At 40.1% G+C, this 23,028-nt stretch overlaps 4 protein-coding genes across 6 annotated transcripts; 2 read left to right on the plus strand and 2 right to left on the minus strand.

Moving 5' to 3' along the window:
- Positions 1-48: 48 nt before the first annotated feature.
- LOC5519277 (ankyrin repeat, SAM and basic leucine zipper domain-containing protein 1) lies at positions 49-8,122 on the plus strand. 2 transcript variants are annotated; one of them, XM_032364052.2, is made up of 14 exons: positions 49-570; positions 1,511-1,629; positions 1,809-1,931; positions 2,316-2,433; positions 2,680-2,791; positions 3,128-3,262; positions 4,118-4,191; positions 4,568-4,640; positions 4,742-4,798; positions 5,088-5,197; positions 5,843-5,963; positions 6,479-6,583; positions 6,853-7,017; positions 7,343-8,122. In XM_032364052.2, the coding sequence occupies exons 1-13, from the start codon at positions 197-199 to the stop codon at positions 7,009-7,011; spliced, it is 1,680 nt and encodes a 559-aa protein (XP_032219943.1). In that variant the 5' UTR covers positions 49-196; the 3' UTR covers positions 7,012-7,017; positions 7,343-8,122. The 2 variants fall into 2 exon arrangements, with proteins under 2 accessions (XP_032219943.1, XP_001639189.1); XM_001639139.3 differs by having other exon boundaries at positions 6,853-8,122.
- Positions 7,218-11,697, minus strand: LOC5519208 (creatine kinase B-type). Of its 2 annotated transcripts, XM_001639059.3 has the most exons (8): positions 11,350-11,696; positions 10,210-10,399; positions 9,900-10,027; positions 9,445-9,722; positions 8,702-8,836; positions 8,261-8,315; positions 7,979-8,049; positions 7,218-7,525 (listed from the first exon to the last, which is right to left on the minus strand). In XM_001639059.3, exons 1-8 carry the CDS (start codon positions 11,693-11,695, stop codon positions 7,421-7,423), a joined length of 1,308 nt encoding a protein of 435 aa, XP_001639109.2. In that variant the 5' UTR covers position 11,696; the 3' UTR covers positions 7,218-7,420. The 2 variants fall into 2 exon arrangements, with proteins under 2 accessions (XP_001639109.2, XP_032219944.1); XM_032364053.2 differs by lacking the exon at positions 7,218-7,525 and having other exon boundaries at positions 7,850-8,049; positions 11,350-11,697.
- Positions 11,698-12,507: 810 nt separating this feature from the next.
- On the minus strand, positions 12,508-17,760 carry LOC5519276 (retinol dehydrogenase 7-like). Its single transcript, XM_048733248.1, has 4 exons — positions 17,327-17,760; positions 15,624-15,806; positions 13,300-13,536; positions 12,508-13,024 (listed from the first exon to the last, which is right to left on the minus strand). Exons 1-4 carry the CDS (start codon positions 17,652-17,654, stop codon positions 12,795-12,797), a joined length of 978 nt encoding a protein of 325 aa, XP_048589205.1. The 5' UTR covers positions 17,655-17,760; the 3' UTR covers positions 12,508-12,794.
- Positions 17,761-18,556: 796 nt separating this feature from the next.
- Positions 18,557-22,808, plus strand: LOC5519275 (transmembrane protein 272). The gene is made up of 5 exons (XM_001639138.3): positions 18,557-18,714; positions 20,203-20,296; positions 20,886-20,996; positions 21,289-21,348; positions 21,823-22,808. Exons 1-5 carry the CDS (start codon positions 18,685-18,687, stop codon positions 22,206-22,208), a joined length of 681 nt encoding a protein of 226 aa, XP_001639188.2. The 5' UTR covers positions 18,557-18,684; the 3' UTR covers positions 22,209-22,808.
- Positions 22,809-23,028: the final 220 nt, after the last annotated feature.

Below are 23,028 nucleotides of genomic sequence, written 5' to 3' on the forward strand. Positions count from 1 at the left end.
TTTTTTTTTTAATTGTCCTGTTGGGGTTTCTGTGGCGAATTGGAATTACTAATCCACAGGTAGCCCGAGGAAAGCGTGGCGCCATGTTTGCACTGCCATGTGAATGAATGCATTGGGGATAACTCGTATACTATGAGCATTGTGACTAAAAGTTTCGGCCATATTTCCTAAGGGAGAGAGTGCTGTCATTCTCAAGATGAATTTTTTACCAGCTGGAGCCGAGGAAAGTTCAGATGATGATGGGTTTAGTTTTAGCTACGAGCCAAGAAGAAACGTTCAATCTCACAACACAACGAACTCAACTAAAAAGACGACTTCGTATGGCATCCCAGCTGGTGCGGAATCCTCAGACGACGACTTTGATTGCTTTGGATCGTTTGCAGATCGAAATGTTTCCAAAAACACCACAAGTTATAAAAACAATGGTGGTGGTTCAGAGGTAGTGACATCTGGGAACACTGTGGAAAAGCCGCAGTCAATGGGCAGAGGGAGGGGAATGTTGGACAACAGGGGTAGGGGAGGTTTTGGTACCCCAACTCCCCCTCCACAATCTGGCAGGGGAAGGAAAAGGTATGTATCCATATTCCGAGCCTAAAAACTGATCTAGTCATACAGTACATGCAACATCGCAATGTCATGTCTACAACTTTTGTTGTTAAGTGTAAATTGAACCAAGACTTAGCTACATCACATAAACTCAAAGGATTTTTAAAACATAAAGAAACTGAAGCCAGATAGGTTGTGGTATTCATAGTGTAGTCTGCGAACAATGGGTAGTTGGCTGTCAGGGGCCGGTTGCCAAAGCCTGAATAACTTATCCGCCAGATAGGCGCTACCCACCGGATAAAAACCCTACCGAGTGAATAGTTATCCGGGGGATAATAATAATCAACTGTAAAATTAGTTGTTTGCATGTGTTTCAACTTGCATTGAGTCTAAAATTTATCTTAATTCCGACAATAAATTAGAAAGCAAGACACCATTTTTTTTTCTTCACATTTATTCGGTTGATAAAACTTTATCCGACCTGTATTATCCGGATAACTTTATCCGCTGGATAACTTTTATTCAGGCTTTGTGCAACCGAATCATGCCACTTGGATAAGTTTTAACCGGATTTAACTGGTGGATAAGTTTTATCCAAGCTTTGTGCAACTGGCCCCAGAGGTTTCACCAAGGCATTCATCATACAGTACTTTTTCAACCTTGTATTTATTAATAGTTTGTCTACACCATTCTTATGCAGACCATCTATTTTTTCTGCAGCTTGTCTGTATTCTTTTTTCTTTCTTCCAACAATAATAGCAGTTTTTCTAAATATGGGAAATGGCTGAGAGAAAAAAGTAAAATGACAGAGGAAGGCTGCTACTGTAACACCAAATTCAGTTAATGCGAGAGAAAAAAAGCCCATACGTTTATGGTTTAACGGGGCTGGTTCTCTTACATCAGAGAGGCAGAGGACTACTGTCTATTGTGTGTGTTTTGTAAACTTAACCTTTTTTTGCTGTAGGAACCAAAGGAAAAGTGCATCTCACAAGCCATCAGGCCCTAGTCCAGTACAACTTGAAGATTTTAAAGTAGCAGTTGTAAAAGGAAATATTGCGGTAGTACAGAAATCTATTGATGAAGGTACTTTGATGCATTTTCAGTATGGAGTAAAAATAGAAAATTATTTTAAAATATCCCTGATGCACCAGCCTGGGTTCACATTGAATATGTTTTTATGAATTTGTTTAAAAAAAGACAAAAAAATTAAGTTGTTTTAAATAACTTAGTTTACATGTGAAACTTGAACTGTTATGTTTCAGGCATTCCTGTAGATGTAGTGCTGAGTTCTGGTTGGACAGCTCTAATGCATGCGGCAAACTCTGGCAACACTGAACTGGTAAAGAATCTCCTGAGCCAAGGCGCTAATGCAAATTTCCACAAAGGTATGTGACAAACATTGCAAATGAAACATGATGGAAAAACCTTGCATATGTGTATTGCGATAGTATACTAAATAATTGACAATTTCTTACAATTGCCTTCAGTTCCTTGCATTTTGTATTGATTTTTCCTATTCAGTCCTTTTTTATCTTTAAGATTAAAATTAGTAATTTTTCTTATTGTAAAGGATAATAACCTTTACTTGTAATATACTATACTGTAAATAGTATAAACTTGTTTGTATGGGGAAGTATGGAGTATTTTCTTTGCATTTAATCTTTGCTTAGGATTATGCTTTGCATATATGCTCTTTAGTATGTGTCTTCAGTAACTGAGGTCAATAACTGCAGAGGTCTGTGTGACTGACAATATCCTGGGATTATTAGATATGTACACAGTCTTGATGGCTGTGTGCGATGCTGCACCCAGTGTGGAGGAGGAGAAGGCGTTCCAGTGCTGTGAGTTGCTGCTTGAGAATGGTGCAAGAACAGGTGTATATGACAGGTATACTTCGTTTGATTAACAGGGGCTTTATTAAGGGCCTGGCGGCCGGTGGAACTGCCAGCTCCAAGCACCGTCAAATTTTAAAAAATGTCAATTTGAATGTTTTATTTGAACTAATAGAATGAAATAACTTCCACACCCTACTTATAAGTCTCCACTCTGAAACTTTATGAAACCGCTCTTTAAATTTGTTTTTTCCACTGAATAGGGAATATGTTTTAAAAAGAAATGTTTGTGGTATCGCAGGCACCGCATAACGCCCTTGATGTATGCAGCTCGTCAAGGAAGAGTGTCTCTATGCAAGAAACTAATAGAAAAGGGTGCACAGGTGGACAAGCAGGACGTCAGGGGGTGGACGGTAAGGTGTAGCATCTTGCTGTGTTACTGATGGCAAGAGTTCATCTCAATCATTACTTGCAGATCCCAAAGAGAGATTACACTAAATTTTTGCGACATCAAACTTTCACATCCCACAATAACAGGTTGGTTGGCAAGGTTTTTACAAGACATGATGGCCATTTAACATAGTCACCCGAGCAACAAGTGATACACAGTCCCTAAGCTACATAGAGAGCCAGTTTTTTTGCTTGAGAAGCAAAGCCCCTACCACTGAGCTGTCGCACCCCTCTCTCAGCCCCACCCCAGTCCTGTTTGAGGGGATTTCTACTTTTAAAAACATTATTTGTCTTTCTAGGCCTTATCATGGGCTGCATCAGAGGGCCATGGAAGGCTTGTAAGGGTGCTGCTAGATTACAAGGCAGACCCTCAGCTCTATAGTAGTGATGGCCAAGCGCCTTGTGATATTGCCTATTCTAAAGGGCATGATACGGTAAGTGGCAAAAGTATTGAAGCGGCAATTGTACCAGTTTACTTCCAGTCAGTTACATAATAATCTCTAAGCTCCTAGGCTCCCTAAAGCCATGATTTTAACAGAAAACGTCCAAAGGCAGTGTGTATATTGGAAGTTTTTTTGAGGATGTGACTGATAATTTAGAGCAGATAGCCTGTTGAATAGCGCAGATTCTAATGGATTCTTTTGTTGGCTGAGGTTTCCATGGGCCCACCAGATTACTGTACCTCAGTTCTTTGTCAGGGACCCAAATACTGCAGTCAAGCAAATGGGGAACAAGAGGGAATAAAAAATAGAAGGGAAATACCCTTGGTGCTTTAGACATCTAGTAATAATAGAAGGGGTCCATGGGACATGACGGAAAAACCTGTAAAATTGCCATCAGTTCCTTGTATTCCGAACTGATTTTCACAAATAACGTGAGGTCGAGAAGCACATAGCAAGACTTTGGCTTTTTAAGATATTTTTTCCTTGATCATCCTTGCGCTATGTATGGGCTCAGGGACGAAAAGCCCAATTTTCAATGACACTTTACAAAAAGTGGCATCAATTAAAAAAAGTCACATTTGATATTTTGTTTGCTATTACTCACTAAGTACTTAGAGAAATTTTCCGCCTTATTATATGTGAAATTGGCTTATTTAAAGCATCATGTCATGTTTTCCATCATGTCGGTCCATGGCATTATTTTCTGCTTTATATATTCTGGTCCATCTGTATCCTGTTGTACTTAACTGTGGTCTGCTGTGGCACCTAGGATGTGGCATCTATAGCCTGTTCTACTTGCTCCTGTGATAAGCTTGCTGATATGCTTCCTTTGTTTGTTCCTTACAGATAGCTGAGATCCTTGAGGCTGCTTCATCTGGGGGACTAAGGCTGGCTAGGGTTAACAGAGTAGAGGGGGACAAGTAAGGCTTTAGTGCTAAAGTAGCAAAGTAGACAGTTACTGTGCAGGTACAATAAGACATAGGGAAAGTTGGCTTAGTCCAAATTATAAATTGCAAGGTACTAACCTGTGTTTTTTTTTTCAAGTGATATCCCGATTCTTGCGTTAAAAAATGATCCCCAATCCCAACATTTTGAGAATATATTGATCCTGATCCAGCCAACATAATTTCGATCCCTGATCCAAAAAAATAAAGCTGATCCCTGATATACCTTATTGAAACCCCGAAATTGTTCAGAGAAACAGTAGCAAACCATCCAGAGTGATTGTTCCTTTGAAAAGGAGGTTATAACACCTGAATTTCACCTGAAATTCAAACCCTGTCCCTTGTTCCCCAGCGAGTCTGTTTGTGATGAGCTCCATTTGTTTCTGAGTGGACTTGAGCTTGGGCATTTAGTACCAAAATTCAAGGTATGCACACCTCTTGCTGTGTTCTTTTCTTACTTTTTAAAGAATATCCTGTAAACATCTACTATTTTTCACTCAGTACTCATCCTTGACTTGCATTCCAGGAGCACAAGGTTGTATTTACAGATCTACTAAAAATGACAGAACATGACCTTAAACAGGTGTGTTTAGAATGCGAATGGTATCTACAAGGGGTAGCCCACCTTTACATGATGAACATCAGAAGAGAAGAGTTTACGGTTTCTAATTTCTTCTTTCAAATCAGTCTCTTCTTAGCGTTAATTACATATTTTCACCAGCTACTTCTTGTATGTAGCTTGTATTTTACACAAGTTTCTTATACATAATTTGTAAGGCTTCAGTTTCTAATGCTGGTGTTCGATAGATATAGACATGGAGAACTGCCTTAGTTAGTTTATCTCGAATATTCCTTTTTTTAATATTCCACAGATGGGAATCTCACAGGTTGGGGTACGCAAGAAGCTTCTTGACGCCATCTGTGATGTGCACAGCAAAGAATGGACAACCACTTCGCTACAGCAACATAAAAAGTTAATTAGGTGGGCTTCAGGAGGCGTCAATACTGTTTTATAAGTGTTATGAATGGATTCTACATGGTGTAATACAGATAACGGTATTGATAATGGTATTGTTATGTTGATAATGGTGTTGTGTTTATGGTGTTGTTGGTGGTTATGCTGATAATGGTGTTGATATTTATGTTGATGATGCTTATGTTTATGGTGATGTTGATAATACAGATAATTGTGTTGGTGGTGATGTTAATTATTATTTTTGGGACGACGTTAGTGTTGGTGTTGATGGTTATTGTGGTTGATGGTGTTGGTGTTGGTTGATGATTATTTTTGGGACGACGTTGGTGTTGGTGGTGATGTTGGTGTTGATGTTGGTGTTGGTGTTGGTGGTGATGTCAATGCTTATGTTGGTGGCGGTGAGTTGATGATGTTGATTGATAATAGCAATAGTGATACTGCTGGTGATGGTGGTCAATGTTGCGTCTGGTTAGATAACTTGATTGTTATGACAAAGGTGTTATTTCGGGTAAATGATGATTGTTGCATTGATAATAATGATGTCCTTTTGGTAGCCATTTGGGATTATGTTTTAATGATTATGTTAATTGTGACCGTAATGATGTAATTGTTAATATTATGATCTTCAAAGTTTCCCATCTTTATTCCCAGTGCCCCGGAGGTGACAAACGTACTGGCAAACATCAGCAAGCATCTGTCGGTTATCCATGCTAGTGTCGGCTACGCCCAAAAACAGATTCAAGCCATCTCGGATCCTACTATGTTTATAAAGGTATGTTTGCTTAGATAAAATGAAACAAAAAGCGCCAACTCCAAAGTCTGATAACGCTCTGTTGACCACAAGATAGGAAAATGTTTGCGAAGCATCGTGCGATTTAGTGTCCAAATATGCATGTTACAAACACCACTTGACGAAGGAATGCTATGCAATGCAATGCTCCGTGCTTCAACATAACTTGACCAAGCACTGTTCCATAATGCGCCATATTTCAAACCATCATTATGCAAAACAATGCTTGTCCAATCGTTACTTGACCAAGCAATGCTATGTAATGCTAAATGTTTTCCAATTGACCAAGCAATGCTATGTAATGCTAAATGTTTTCCAATTGACCAAGCAAAGCTATGTGTTTTAATCATTAATTGACCAAGCAATACTACTTACTGCTCCGTGTCTAAAACATACATATAACTTGACCAAGCAACGCCTCGTTTTCCCAACATTGTTGGCCCTGATCGCCACCATTTACTAGTTTCTATTATTGGAACTGTCTGTTTTGATTTCAGGATGTTAGCGAGGCGGAGGGACTTGTATTGTACGCCAGAGAAGCATCCTCAACCGCTGCATCTCTACAGCATGACATGGCTGCCCTGCAGACACGTGTGAATGAAGTAAGTATCCTGTACTCCTACTTCGATGATGTATTTAAGATCCTGGATTCAATTTGTGTTACACTACTGTTATTATTATTTAATCGTTGATATTCAATGCATGTAATATTTTATGTATTAACAATATAGGCGCCGTTTTTACTGAAGGATTGATTGTTTTGTTTTTTACTAACGGAAATACACATTCTGTTTCCATAGATTGTTTTGCAATAGATCGGACACATGGTCATTAACACTAGTAAACTGTAATCATTTTTTTTTATGTTCAGCTCTCGATTCAGACAGCGCTTATATCCGCGGATCTGATAAACCCGAAGTACAGCACAGAAGGCTCACAGAAATCAAGATCAATAATGGCTCCGCTTTTACTCCTCGGCATAGCGGGCGCAGCCATTGCTGGCTTCTGCTACAAGAAATACGCGACGTGACAAGAGGTAACATACGGGCTTCGAAGACTTGGTGTCACGTGAGACAGATTTATGGATTGATTGGTCAGAATCAGTGAGTGCGCCGAAACACAACACGTGGCTCGCACACGAGGTTGGCTTGAGGACAATATTATGCTCAGCCTTTTCTTTGTTATCTCGTTCCAAAAGTATCGGCGAGTCATATATGATGCAGGCAGCTCCCGAAATTTTCATAAGTTGATTTATTGTTCTAGTTATTTACAGACGTCATGTTTTAATGTTTTACGGACATTCCTGGTTAAAGCTTCCTCAGAAAGAGTAATTTGACAAATCCTGTTTATACATTATCCAGACAAATCTCTCTTGCATTTACGTGGTTCAATTTCACCGTGTTCTTGGTCATTTGGTCAAGTATGTGAGGGCTGGGTGCTCAGGCCGAGGGGATGAGGTCGTCGATCGGGCGATTGCGCTCAAGTCGCATCTCCATCTGGATGAGCAGGCTGACGCCGTCAATCACCTTCTGCACAAGCTGCACCTATAGATACCACACATGGGATGATGACAGGAAGATCACCTTTTTCATCGGGGGCACACCCTACTGGTCATTTCCTTTTAATTGAGTGACCCACCCCCTGCTACCCGAAGGCCCTGCTACGGCATGGTGAGGGTGGTAACAATGGAGGTAACATCGCCATCATATTATCATTGTCGTCATAACCTTCAACATTTATTAACCCCCACCCTCAATTAACCACCTCCATCAATTAGCCTCCTCCATCAATTGTCATGGGCATAATACTCATCATCACTTATTAGCTATCACCGAAATCATCTTCATCATCATAAAAGTTCCTATCATTTACATAATAACAGACATCACGCTATCATCTTCAAGAGTTATTATTGTCATCACCAACAATACCGCCAACAAACAAAAACAGCTACATTTGGTGCCGTTATGACACACTTCAATCCTACGTGGTCGTACCTCGGAGAATCCGAGTCTGTCAGAGTTTGAGATGTCAAAGATTCCACCCTCGGCCGCTGTATCCACCCCACCTATAATAAGACATTGCTTTGAGCATTTTGAATAGTAGAGCACACGTGAAATAAAACCCCGCTTATCACAAAACAACCCGTGAAAGACCTGGTGCATTTCTGAACTGAAGTACACGCACGAGAGCACTTTGTGATTGGAGCATCATAAGTCAAGTGAAGTATCATCAAAATGCGCGAGTTCTTTAAAACTTATAGTTTAGCTACTACTAACCTGTGCCTCGCTTCTGTAACCGCAGCGAGTCCAGAATCGTGTTAAACTTCGCGTGCTGCAATATTGAAAACATAAACTTTGATCTGATAGCAATTATGAAAATTTAAACAAACTACCTTTGGTGACATATATTTTTCTTCGCTAGTAAAGCGTACACTTTATGTCCTACTCAAGTTTTCCCGAAAACCATACGACGATTTCTCAAAAGCTACTAGACTAATTCTTGGCTACTTCTGACAACTCGTTTTGTGTTCACACTATCACAAAAACGTGTTGAAAACATGTTTTAAAACTTAGTGTGATCTGTTATCGGAGATTCTACTAAAGTACACCAAAGCTGCGCTAGATCAGAGTGATAAATAACATATTCTTTATCTTTAAATTTTTCAAAATGAATTTTCTAGGTTTCTACATAGCATCAGGTTACGCTGCCTGCGATACCTTTCCGAGCAGCGGTAGTTTGACGTGTACGCCTGCGCGTAGGCCAGTGCCCAGGTTGCTAGGACACGTGAGGATGTAACCGAGGTGCTCATTCCACATGTACTCATGATTTTTCTTCTTTATCGAAGCCTCCACCTGAACATGTAATGACAAGTGTTAGAATTCCCCTTTTAGCTTGCTCAAAAGGCGTTCTTAGTTTCGCCAACGCCGTCCCTAGACTAGCTTTATGGTGAAATTTTGCTAATCCTGTGACGTACCCTCAGCCCCTCATCGAGGTCTTTAAGATACGAGTACGGCTACGAGTACGGCGACGGTAGAAAACAATTGAATTAAGTTGAGAATTGAAAGGCTGCACGTGAAAATGCATTTTGATAGATTTTCAACGGTTTTCCGCCAAAACATGACGTGAAATTCCAAGTTTTACGGTCTGGCGAGTACGGGTCAGTTGGAGTATAAATTTGCCTTTCTCTGTTTCCTATCCTAGAAAAAACTTACGGTTACTTTCTGTTAGTTCCTGAATTTAAAGTCTAGGTAATATCATCGAAACTACTCTGGAATTTGTCGCCATGCGTTAAAGTGTTATCTCGGTCACTCCGTCGTAGCCGTTGTCGCATTTTGAAAGCCCCTATTGTCCGTCGCAACACCCTCAATGTCTCTTCTATATCCACACCACACACCTTCGCTGCTAACCTCCCCCCCCCCCCCCCCCCCATCCCCATCCCCTTGTGGTCCTTCCATCGTACCTGGTTCAGTCCCCGGCAGAACCTCTCAAAGACCGCCCTCATGTCCCCGCCTTTCTGCATGGAGATGAGTCTAGTGTGGTCCTCCTCGTTCACCCACACCAAGAAGTTCTTGTTTTTGTTATGCCAGATCCCGCGGGCGTCGGGCCAGTCCCGTGCCATTCCAGCGCACGTCAGAAGAGGGGAGACGGGCTTGTCGAACAGGAAGTGATCGTTGATGAGTTGTTCTTGCTCTTCATTGGTCATTTTACCCAGAGGGTAATACGTACCAGATAAGTCGCCTGTAAAATTGGAATCGATTATTGATGTTATCGGTTCTATCAAGACCCGTTTATGAATCGCACCTAAGCCGTCATTCACATTAAGTTGAAGGGGCTTAGATCAATTGTTCACGCATTCTTTCTCTTAAGTATGAGTAATGGTAGAAAATGGTAGTGGTGTATAGTCGTGTAACCCACCTCCGAGCTGGTCTAAGGCGTCCACCACGACCTTCTCAACGGAGCGTCTTTCTGCGCGTGTGCAATGAGGTGGTAAGCTGAATCCTCGTATGGACCTTCCCGTCCTGCACCGTGTCGACAGTACATACCTGAAATTTGACGTGACGCGAAAAAAGTCCCCATTAAAGAAGGGATATCACTACTTGGCACACGCGATCGAAAAAAAAAAAAACAGGCCTATGTGCACACACTCCATCAAATTCCATTCGGATTTTCTTAGAAATTGTATGAAGCCTCTTGACGACATAACAACATTTTCGCACGCGCCTACCTCTCATCAAAGGAACCGCCCTTCAGCTTGCGATGATTCAGGTCCGTCACGTGCTTGTCCGTCTTCTTGTAGCCGTTGTGGCGCTCCTCGATGACGGGGTCGAAGAGATCGGCAAACACATCGTAAGATTCCTCGTCACCAGCAACAAGTCCTACAGTGCTTATGAACGGATGGCCGGGATTATCAACTCCTGCGGGACCACAAGCAAACATCTCGGTGTGGGAAAAGTACAATAAAAACTGCTACCATAATCAGGCTGTTTATTTTTCTAAGTCCTTCCAAGACAGGGGCGTAGCCATGGGTGGCCTAGAGGGGCCACCCCCCCCCCTTTTTAAGCAGTCAAAAATACAGTAAATGTATGAGACATTATCTAAAATACAGGAGAAAATGCCTTAAAGGGCCTTTTGGGGCCCCTCCTGTTAAAAATCCTGGCTACGCCGCTGCAAGAGACCTACCGCGCCATCATTACCTTTTTCAAGAGATCAGCTTTCCTACGACTAGGTAATGACCGGTTACGGGTATCAAAGGTGTACCAATGATGTGAATACACACAAAACATACATACTGCCTATGAAACAACAAACAAAAAAATACACACAGCCTATGAAACAAAACGAATCACAACAGGGTTTCTTCATCGCTTAGAAGAATCAGTTTTTCCCACAATAAAAAATATCAATGAACACTGCAATGTGGTATACAAGTTTGAAAAAGGGAAGTAATTCTTTAAACTCGACTCTTGAAATACAGACAAAAAACTGTCTAATTCCAGTTATACTTGCGACATTTTGTATGAACATGAAAATTTGAAATCTCTGTATTAGCAGACCAGATCATGCGTGTTGACTCAAGTAACAGGAGACTTGCGCTAAGAGATCACGTGACCTCTTTGGGTGGTAAATTCAAAACCAAATGATCAAACAAATCAGAAATGACTGCGATTGTCACACCAGAGAACCGAAGAAATAAAATCTTTAAATGAAACCAAACCTTTTCTATAAAAAAGCGCTGAATAAGTTGCTTTTTGTTGCTATTATTTTACTGCTAAAAACCTGAGCGCTCGCTTGTTTGCCACCCAAACAGTCACGTGATCTCTTTGCGCAAGTCCCCTATTTGGTTGTCGATGTCCCCCTGTAATACCTGTTTGTATCGCCATATCCAGCGTGTATCCATTAGGAGTGACCTTATCCTTCAGCTTCGTGTACAAGCGAGGCGACAGGTGTCTGGCCATGCAGTTGTTATGGGTGCGCAGATCCGGGTAATCATCCATCGCGTGGAAGGTACGATGACTGACATATCGCCCAAAGCTCCTCCCACTCGAGAAAAACTTCAAAGCCGCGAAAGCTGTAGCGCCCAATCCTAGAGCTCCGACGACTAGCAAGCGTTTGTTGCTGAAAACACTCATCTTGGATTCTCTTTTAAAGACGTCCTCGCACCGATCCCAAACGCGGGTCTGGGCTATCGAATAATATTGACTAAATTTCATGACGTAATAGTAGAAATGACGTAAAATGTAAATTGAGCGTGAAAAAAGGGCAGATCGTGCGCGCGCGCAATTTCTTACTTTATTTGACTGCCCTAAATGACAAACATATATTGCTTTTTGGGTGTGTCCTCCTGTTTTTCAGAGTAAAAAGTTATACCAACTGCCATCACTTAGGGGATGTTCAAAAATACTTCCGATTCTGCTATGCCTTATGTAGTCTCACAACAATGGATCAATCTATCCAATAACAACAGGACTTGAAGAATAGACGACACCACTCTTAAGGTGTCCCGCGTCTATTTAGTTCAGTTTGTTGGTTTGGTTAGTTCAACGAACGCAAAGGACTTGGGAAGGATTTAATCGTGAGTGAGCGCGGAACTTTGAACTTATTAAATTATGGATATCTCGCGTGCATAAAGTTAGAAAGCATTCAGTAGATCGATGGATAATATATGTGTTTTTTTAACTAATAGGTACCAAGCACTCACATCCCCTTACCTGTTTACAAGAAGTCAGTTAGTTCAACATCTGCAGGATTTCGGATGAAGAGTTTATACGCGATTGGAATGCGGATTACAAGTGTACGTGTTTGCAAAATATATATTATTCTCTGGATTACCTGTAATCGGTAAAAAGGGAACGGCTAAAATGCTACAGGTTGGCGGAGTTTAGTGTGAGTTTACACTTTTGTTGCGATGCGCGCGAAACAAAGCTTGCACCTAATCACCGGCACTGGGCCCACTCAAATACGGTACTCCAACTTTCCTTCATTTGAAGTGTGACGTTTTCCTACAATAACTGTTTCATCGTTGTCACAATCAAAAGCGACATTTTTATTCATTTATTTGAAAACATGTTTACATTATTGTCTCGATAACAAAACGGTGTTCCAATTTATTTTTGCACATAGTCTGAGAGCCACATGACTGACTGGGTTAGCAATCGTCACGGTTGACTTCCCTTGGCGTAAGATCCCTGATATCGGGGACATATACAAACTACTAAAACCAGGGATGTTAAAAAAATTTTTTTGTAGTTTAGAATAAAGCTCCATGCTCCACGAAGCCCACTCGTTAATTAACACCATCACGGTACGATATTACTTTGAGTTCTTGGCTCCCTGTGGTACGGCGACCGGGCTTCTAATCTGGTAGACTGTGTCTAGCACGGCAGTAGGAAGCGATGCAAGAAAGGTGAAGACTTTGGTGAAAGTACCGACCCTGTAGCGCGTCTGCGGGTCACATGACGTGATAGCATCTATGACGTCATCTATCACGAGGTGGGTCTCGGCCGATGCGTTGTTAAAGTTCTTCTCGAAGCTCTGGCAAACTGCAAAAAAAAGAAACAATTCCTAGCCATGGAAATACGATTTTAGTAAAACTTGATATGGGTTTAATCAGGAGCCCCTGGTTTAATGAAAATTTTTAGAAAGGCGCTGTTGAGATTGGCAAGGACTTCAAAGATTCGTGGTTTTATCGGTGACCGCTAAATAGAGGCATTTAAAGAGAAGTGCTACTGTAAAACCTTCCTCTTTCCCATTTTGATTCTAAATTTTGTAATGACTTCTCTCCAGCCTTGTCAGGCTAGCCCGATGCCTGTCGCACCTTTGTCTCTGTACTCAATACCATACTCCTGCTTCATCTCCTCGCTCAAATTGTCCCAAAGTGACATCAGTTTGCGCTCCGCCATCCCTGCCCACAGCGCTGTCTTGAAAGGCATGGGCTGAATGATGCTGACTCGGATTCCGTACGGAGCCATCTCGCGCCGAAGGGCGTCAGAAAACGACTCTACGCCGTACTTAGTGACGCTATAGGCAGCACGGAGAGCAGGGGTGACCACACCTACAACAACAACAACAACAAATAGACAGTATAACCTAGTATAAGGAGACCACACCTACAACAACAACAACAACAAATAGACAGTATAACCTGGTATAAGGAGACCACACCTACAACAACAACAACAACAAATAGACAGTATAACCTGGTATAAGGAGACCACACCTACAACAAGAACAACACATAGACAGTATAACCTAGTATATGGTGACCACACCTACAACAACAACAACAACAAATAGACAGTATAACCTGGTATAAGGAGACCACACCTACAACAAGAACAACACATAGACAGTATAACCTAGTATATGGTGACCACACCTACAACAACAACAACAACAACATATAGACAGTATAACCTGGTATAAGGAGACCACACCTACAACAAGAACAACACATAGACAGTATAACCTAGTATAAGGAGACCACACCTACAACAAGAACAACACATAGACAGTATAACCTAGTATAGGGTGACCACACCTACAACAACAACAACAAATAGACAGTATAGAACCTAGTATAGAGTGACCACACCTACAACAAGAACAACACATAGACAGTATAACCTAGTATAGTGTGACCACACCTACAACAACAACAAATAGACAGTATAACCTAGAATAGTGTGACCACACCTACAACAACAACAACAACAACATATAGACAGTATAACCTAGTATATGGTGACCACACCTATAACAACAAATAGACAGTATAACCTAGTATATGGTGACCACACCTACAACAACATCAACAACATATAGACAGTATAACCTAGTATATGGTGACCACACCTACAACAACATCAACAACATATAGACAGTATAACCTAGTATATGGTGACCACACCTACAACAACAAATAGACAGTATAACCTAGTATATGGTGACCACACCTACAACAACAACATCAACAACAAATAGACAGTATAACCTAGTATATGGTGACCACACCTACAACAACAACAAATAGACAGTATAACCTAGTATAGGGTGACCACACCTAGTCACAGCAAATAGCCTATACTAGTATAATGAGTGTGTTTTGCTGTGACTAGGTTTTGTCACCCTATACTAGTATACTTTCTATTTGTTGTATTATTATACTAGTAAAGAGTGGTAAAACCTAGTGACAACAAAAAACAGTATGCTTAATTAAGGTGACCACAACTAGTCACATAAAAAACAATCAGTATTATAGGATAGGATTAAACCTAATCACAACAAAATAGGCTGTATACTAGTATAGGGTGACACCACGTGGTCACAAAAAAACAGTCAGTATTATAGTATAGGATTACACCTAGTCACAAAAATAGACTGTATACTAGTATAGGGTGACACCACGTGGTCACAACAAAAACAGTCAGTATTATAGTGTAGGGTGACTTCACCTAGTCACAACAAAATAGACAGTAGTATAGGGTGAACACACCATAAGAAAACACAGTCAGTTTACTAGACAGACCAACACATATTGTAACAATCAAATAGTACACTAAGGGTAGAAGCAACACAGCAAGTCACAATAAAACTAGGGGGTCGTTGGGGTTTGCGGTATTGCGGTATTGGCCTCTTTTTTGGTACGATATTGCGGGAAAAGAACAAAAAAAAAAGAAGGGATGCGATTTTCAAAACACTGCGAGATGCGAGATTTTGCTTTTTAAACGACGGTATTGCGGTAAAAAATATTGCGTTATTGCGGTGTTAGTGCTGCGATTCACGGATTTACCGGTAGTACGGGATGATTTAGCGGGAAATCTAGGAAATGTCGAGGTGTCGCGCATTCTCTTCAAAATCTCGTCCTTTTGTGCGGTATGCGATATTTCCGATTTTGTTCTGCGGTATTGCAGTATTTTCGAAAATTTTGTGTGGTATTGCGGTAATTAGACCCCCCAACGTCCCCCCCCCCCCTAAATGAAGTATACTAGGATGTAGTGTCACCACACCTAACTGCAACAAAACAGTAAGTTAAACAGTAAGCAAACGAACAGTGTCTATCGGATGACACTGGCTCCAGTGGCATAATCTCATGACGGTGAAATGAAAAAATGTCAACCGAATCTGTTGAAAAAGACTCACCTGCAATGCTAGAGAAATTAACCACGCGACCTTTAGCGACCTTGATAAGTGGTAGAAAGGTCTTTGTCACATCAATCAGCCCCCACAAGTTGATGTCGGCTTGCATCTTGTAATCGTCCATAGTGAACCACTCCAGTGGACCAAGGCCCATGTACCCCGCATTATTATCTAACGCCCATAGACCTAAATGATAACAACTTCTCTATAAAACGTACTATGAGGTCTGTGCGTTGGGGGGGGGGGTCATTTAGATGTCGATTTGGCTATTCGTTTGAATTTTGGTATAGGTGGTAGGTTTGACGTTAACTAATTATCGTCATCAACACGAGTTGTATAACTTGCGGGTATTTGCATTGGCTTTCTTTCGCGATTTGGAGCACGGGCTATAGGACGACTTTACTCCAAAGTGATGTATAGTGCTTGTAAGTGCCAAATAAATTACTTATTCCTACTTCAACTGGATTTATTTGCTTTGATTTCGGTTCCTCCAGCGAGCTCAGTCCCTACGCGCTTACGCTGGGGGTCGAGTTACTCATTCGCCAGGAGGCGGTTAGATAGAGCGTCGTTTGAAAGGTCGTAAGTTGAAGTAAGAAAACGTAGTTTATTCGGCTCTTACAAGCATTAGACATCACGTTGCAGTGGTTATTTTATAGCCCGTGTTTGGAGACAAATTTATTTTCTAAAGGAATTGAATTTCGCGAAAATTATAAAGCTTTTTTCCTCGAGAATGTTATTATAGGTTTTTACACACAAAAAAAAATGCTTCATTTTATGCTTGACTCGAACATATTTAGATCAAGGCCGTAAAACAAAAGTGAAAATTGCAGAGTTCTTAATCGTCTCATCAATTTTTTTAAAAAAGAGAGAAACTTAATCTGAGAGGTTGTTAAATTTCGCAGTGGTTAATTTCGCGGGAGTTTAATTTTGCGTCTCGATTTCGATTTTTGAAAAATCGCAAAATAAAAGAGACGCGAAAAATAGCAGCAATGTATTTCGCACTGCGTGTTTGCCGAGTTAGATTCAGTCTCCTGTAGAGGCTCGTATCAGAGTCACGCAAACGAGACTCGGGAGAAAGAATATGTATCGTAAAATCGAGGTATCGTTAGAAAGAGGTCCTCGATTTTACAATAAAAAAGTAAATCTATTGAGAATATCGTTGTAGAGAGGTCGGGTTAATTATCATCTTTTATAAAATAATAATATTGTAACTTTACTCTGTGTAAGACTGTACAGTTACTCTCTGTATGTAATCTGCATTTAACAAGATCTGTCAAATCAAGAAAATCGATTAACTGTACTGTACGTGTGTGGTGTTTTTCTCTCTTTGTTTATAAACAGAAACAGTAATATCATTAGAGGTCAAAATTACGCTTGGGAGAACAGATTTGTAACGTAAAATCGAGAATATCGTTTTATCCAATATCGTTAGATCGAGGTTATTACTCATACATTTCACTGTATTTCCGCCGGGAGGTTATCGTAAAATGCAGTATCGGAAAATCCAGGTTCCACTGTAGTTAGATGTGTGGTATATAAACATTATAAACTTATAATTTACCATAAATGCCTTGTTAGTATATCATATATAACTCAACCATCGATTTCCCACTTTCCCTTGAGCCAATTCCTATTTCTACAATCCGTGATGTTCAAACAAATAAATTTTTGACGCTAGACTGTTTTGACAGTCTGCGCGTACCTACCCGTATCAGGCGGCAAACAGCTCTTTACTTTAGCGTACGCTGCTTCTATCTGTTCGTGCTTGGTAACATCCATCAAAAACGCCACTAGTCTTCCACTACAAGCTTCCTTTAGACTCTTTATTCCTTTGTCAGTGAGACAAGCGCCAAACACATTAAATCCCATTTGATCTAAGCGAATGGCGGTGTCCCGTCCAAATCCTGTATCACAGCCAGTTATAAGAACATACTTGTTGTTGTAGTTTCCTACCCGGCCTCTAGGCACAAGGAACTTAAAGGCAATCCATAACGCAAGTACTGCCCCGATGAAAGCGATGGCGACAAAGGACATGACGATATCGCGAGGATGAAACCTGCTTTTGTGGAAGCTCGAAGGCAAGTTTCCCTACCCGTAATAGGATATAGCTGGATTGTGATAACAAACTGTCCTTTCAGTAGCCTGGGTAGCATCTCAAGGGTATTGGACGGGGAGGCGCTTACTAGCGTGACAGGACTAAGCGCGTGCAGGGGTACACTTGTTTTTACTGACTTGAGACGCCTGGGTACGAGGCAGGAGAGAGGGGGCGAGAAAAGAAACATTATTTTTACTTTTATATGGATTTCTGGCAGCCCAAGGGGCTGATCCGCTACTGCCTTTTGTCATGCTTCGGCTCTCACGTTTAACTTACGCTGTCGCACCTTTGTCTCTGTACTTAATGCCTTAATTTTAAGGTAAAAGGTTTCCCGCTGATATTTGCTGTCGGAAAAATGTCACGCTAGCGCGTGGCACCATGGTAAGAGATCATATTTAATTTCCGGAATTGCTTGAAAATAAATTCATGTGAGTCAGCCAATACAATGAAGACACCAGTGATGACAGAATAGTTGTTAGTTAAAAGTTGATGGGGGGGGGGGGGGGGACCTTTTGTAATGGAAGATCATTACCGGGGTACGGTGAGAGGCGAACAGCAGAAGACTGATACATCTATTACTTGGGGAGTGATCGGCGGATCCCGACCTAAAATGGCACGCGTATTACGGATTGAAAGGAAAAAAATAAAGCGGTTTGCCGGATCACGGATCTATTTGTTGAAAATTTAACGTCGAATTTTTTTCCCGATATATGTGACTGCAGATTTTGCCGATTTTTGACTTTAAAATATCACATAAAATTAACTATGATTTTATTATTTTTATCGATTGTTTTCTTTATGCGAAAAATAAGACAAGTCACGTGAGGAGCACAGGGTACCCGATCAAGTGGTACAGATGACTACCAAATAAAGTCGCAAATAAGCAGAGCGAAACCAAAGGCAAAGAGGGTTTTGCGTAAACCAGAGTTCTTGTCTAGTTTTGTACTTCTGACTTAACATTTCTTCCTGATGGAGGAGCCAGCTAAAAGGCCTTTAGATGTGAGTATCTACCTAAAGCTTTCTCGATATTTTAGATCTTTCTTACGATGTAGAACTTTCGTAGGCAAATCGAGAAAGTGAAGGTAACTCATCGCCACAAATGTAGATTCCGGTTCTTTGTTCTTCGAAACGCCTGCCTATCTTCTTCGGATTCGTTCGTTTTTCTGTTTCGTGTGAAGAAGATTACATTAAGCTTTAAAAACACTAATAATGCATTAATACGAATGCCTATTTTGACTAGAAAATAGAATAGTGAAATGGAGCGTTATTCGGTTTCTGGCTTCGTCAAGGAGGAAGCGAGTATCGCCGAAGAAAGATGAGCTTCCCCCTCCCCAAGTTGTGTACACAGATTTAAATGTGTTTCTATTGTAGTACAGAACTTGTTTCCCTGGCACGGAAAACAACCGCTAACCACAAATGGCCTATAGCTCTATTAGATGTTATGCTGATACGTTTATATATCCCTTACTTATGTTAGGTATTTATGATTATTTATATGTTTCCATTCTTTCAACTTTAGAATAGATCCTTTTACCAATTTAAAAAGATTATTGTATAAAAGGCATTTACCATACCCGATGAATTTGTTACTGGTATAATAAGGTATTGCAATGCCTCAAAGACTGTACATATTTCATGTGCCTTAAAAGAAATTTGACCAACAATCTGGGACACAGTTAATTTAAAGTGATTTCTTGTAAACCCACTTAATGGCTTAAACCACTTGGGCCGGGATATTGACTTGATGGGCTCAAGAATGCAATACAAAATAATAATTTTAAATGTTTCAAAAGTTTATATCTTTCTTAAATGTGTGTTTACAAAAACATAATAACCTGTGTATTTTAAAGAATGTTGATCAACCACTCTTTGCTATTGTTTACAATTGTAAGATAAGCGATTTTTTTTAGAATACTTTGAAATGACAATCCTTAAATGAAGTCTGATACGTTATTGATGGTATTTGATTAAAAATATATTGGTGACCAGGCCTGTACCCAGGGAGGGGTGCAGGGGGTGCGTTCGCACCCCCCAAAACGGCGGAGAGTAAACTTACGGTTCACAATAAACATGCTCTTTGTAGCCAAAACTATAAAGCATAAGATAATTAGATAAAAAAGGTGTTATAGATCAATCTGGGATGTCATAAATCAATAAGTCAAACTTTTTTGTAGACAAATCCGATTATAAATGTGGCATAAAAATGGCCTAGAATATCCTTTTTTGAAGGGAAAGGGGGATGGTAAGGTTTTAATCCGAAACCTCATCTCTCCTGACCCCCACCCCGGAAAAACTAGGCCAACTTTTTTGGATTTCGCACCACCCTCCACCAGAAAAAATCCTGGGTGCAGGCCATGTTACTTACTTGAAATAGCCAATGGAAAGGGTGCCTTGTGTGACTTGGTAATGTGAAGGAGCGAAAAATAAATGATAGTCACTAATAAATGATAGTCACTCTTAAATATTAAACACATGTTTTGTTTTAAGGATATAGAAGCTGCAGCAGCAGCACAGTCAAATGCTCCGCCCTCTTACGGTGGCACCGAGACAGGGGGTCTGCCGTCATACCAAGAGGCAACAGGTGTGTGTCCATCATACTCAGTGTGACCTCGATGTGACCTCATCCTGTGTCTAAAGAGGGTAGATGTTGACTATCTCCCCTGAAACCTCTTTACAGTCTTTACTTGGTGTACACTGTTCTTTAATGCAGTGGAGGCTCATTTGGTTCTTGCCCTCATGGGCGTGGCTAGGGGGATGAGCAGGAGGTACTCACACGCCTCCTTGACTACCATAGTCTGATTCTGTTTTATTCAGAATTGTCAAATATTGTACTTTTTCTGTAGGATATCTATTATTGTGTACCCCCTCCAGGCAATGCCCCTGAATACGCCCTAAGTATAAGTCGTCAAGAAATTAATCTCCCTTAAATCTTTTCTTGGTGTAGTTGGTCTTTACATCCTTTCCTTTGGGGAGGAATTGGACTACAGTCACCAAGAGCTATTTTGCAAGTCGAATTATAAACAAATACTAAAGTACTATTTATCCAGAAAATGAAATCAAAACAATATCTGCTTAGTGAGAAGGCCATGTTTAAGCTGAAGTAATATATGTGTTACTGTTCTACTGTTGCCCTCAACATTTTTTTTAACATTTTCACCATTCCATTCCAGAGCCACCTCCACCATACTCATCACTCTTTGGTGAGATAAAAGATGTGAGAAGCAGGTCATCATCAGTGTTTGACTTCCTGCTGAAGCTTATTATTCTCCTGGTTGGCACAAGTGAGTGTACTCAGTCATTTATACAAAAAAAAACACTCAAAAGTAAACAAAAATATATCCCTATCAAGGGAGTCCCCCCTTGGAGAATAGAGAATAACAAATCATTCTTTGAAAGAATCATAGCATTCAATACATCACATTAAGTTGTTTTTACAACAAGGCTAAGACTTTTTTGGGCAAACCCTTAAAAAGGGGAGCTTTTTAATCTAGGTTATTTTCTATAATCTTTGATCAATGCTATCATGATAAGATCATATGTTCAGGTGTTCTTAATCACCCCTTATTGTTGCAGTTGGATGCACTGTTGCTATTGCTCTAATTATGGCTATCCCAATCGCTATGATTGTTATTGGTGAGTATTACAAAAAGATAATATTTACAATTTAAAAGGTTCTTCCAGACTATTTTAAAGGTTGAGAATTTTTTCACTTTTTTGTGAACAGTGGAATTTTGCTTGAAGGCGGATGGAAGATTATTTTATCAAAAAAGTAATTTTATAAAAGAACAAAAGTTTTGCAAGGAATCAAGAAATAACATGTTTCTTTTGCTAACAACAAGCATAGCCTAATCCCCTTAATTAATTGTATTAGAACCTATTTTCAGCTAAATTAATTAGTTAAAAACTGCTATTTTCACATACTTTCTGTTTAGCCTTTGAGTTCTATTTTAAAAGGCTAATCACAGAGAATAACAAGCAGACTGTAAATTTTGTTACACCCTTTTGTTATGCCCTCTCTTAAGAATACCTACTGTAAAATTGTTAGATGTGTTTTTGTGTTCATTCATGTTTTATTAGATTTCATGTCTATGAAATTCTCTTTCTAAGGTGCGAAATACAAGAACCAATGTCCCATTGAGGACAAAATCCCAATCTACCTGATTGTCGGTGGCTCTTTTGGGATCTTTCGAAACTTAGTATCACTGTGCCAGCGAGCAAGGAAGAAAGAGGGGGAAGAGGAAGAACAGAAGCGCCGTAACCCATTAGAGTCTGTCCTTGACTGCTTTTTGACAGCCTGGTTTATCGCCGGCAATGTCTGGATTTACTCCAACTACCAGCCAAACTATGACCCTTCTTCAGGGAACGCGTACTGTAATCAAACCCTGTACCTGTTTGCATTCTGGTTGACAACAGCTACATACATCATGCTAGGTACCATCTGTTTCTGTTTGTGCTGCGTTGGTATCTGTGCCGCTGCGATCTCTGAGTCTTAGGATTGTGAACTACTGTAAGGTAAAATTTGATTAAACAGAGTTGAATACCATTCTTTTCTAGGACATTGGTATTATCATGGCACAATGTGTGCTAGTGAAAACCTTTAAAATAGTCAAGCAATATGTTAAGAAGTATAGTGTTAATGATATAATCAGCTGTAAGAAAACTAGAAACTGTGATTTTGTGTTTTGTCAGAATTGTTTGACTTGGTCAACCTAATAATTATTTCCCTAGCAATGAAATCATTAGGTAAATGTTCGTTGTCTAAGTATATGGGATACATATCACTCGCAGTAAAAGTAAGGCAATTAGGGTGTTTCTTGATATGATGATCCACTATTTCCAATTCCAAGCTGTTTCTGTTTTTGACTTATTTGAGGTTAACAACGAATATGCATTTTTTCTTCATTAAACTGAATTTGATAGATTTGTTTTTATGACGACCATGGTAATATATGTTCTCCATACTCATGCATTATGTGGATCAAAGTAATATTTTTTACACAATGGCATCAAAGTAAATAATCTGTTGTATCAAATAACTGCAAACTAAAGTAAATGTGTATTATTCAAGTTACTAAATAAACACAGAAGACAAAGATGCTGAAGCCAGTGTTGCAAACCATTTTCATACTCTGCCCCCCCCCCCCCCAAGTTCTGTATTCTTTAATTTTTCATGTATGATTTGAAACTCTGTGGATGGAGCTTGAGTCCAGTTGTCAATTTTATTAGATCATTTTCAAATTCTTGTGTATAGTACATAACTGCTGGATCAGCTAACATGTACAAATGAAACAATAACGATGATAAAAACAAAAA

This window comes from Nematostella vectensis, chromosome 10 (genome assembly GCF_932526225.1).
Source record: "Nematostella vectensis chromosome 10, jaNemVect1.1, whole genome shotgun sequence".
In the NCBI taxonomy this organism is placed as follows: Eukaryota; Metazoa; Cnidaria; class Anthozoa; order Actiniaria; family Edwardsiidae; genus Nematostella; species Nematostella vectensis.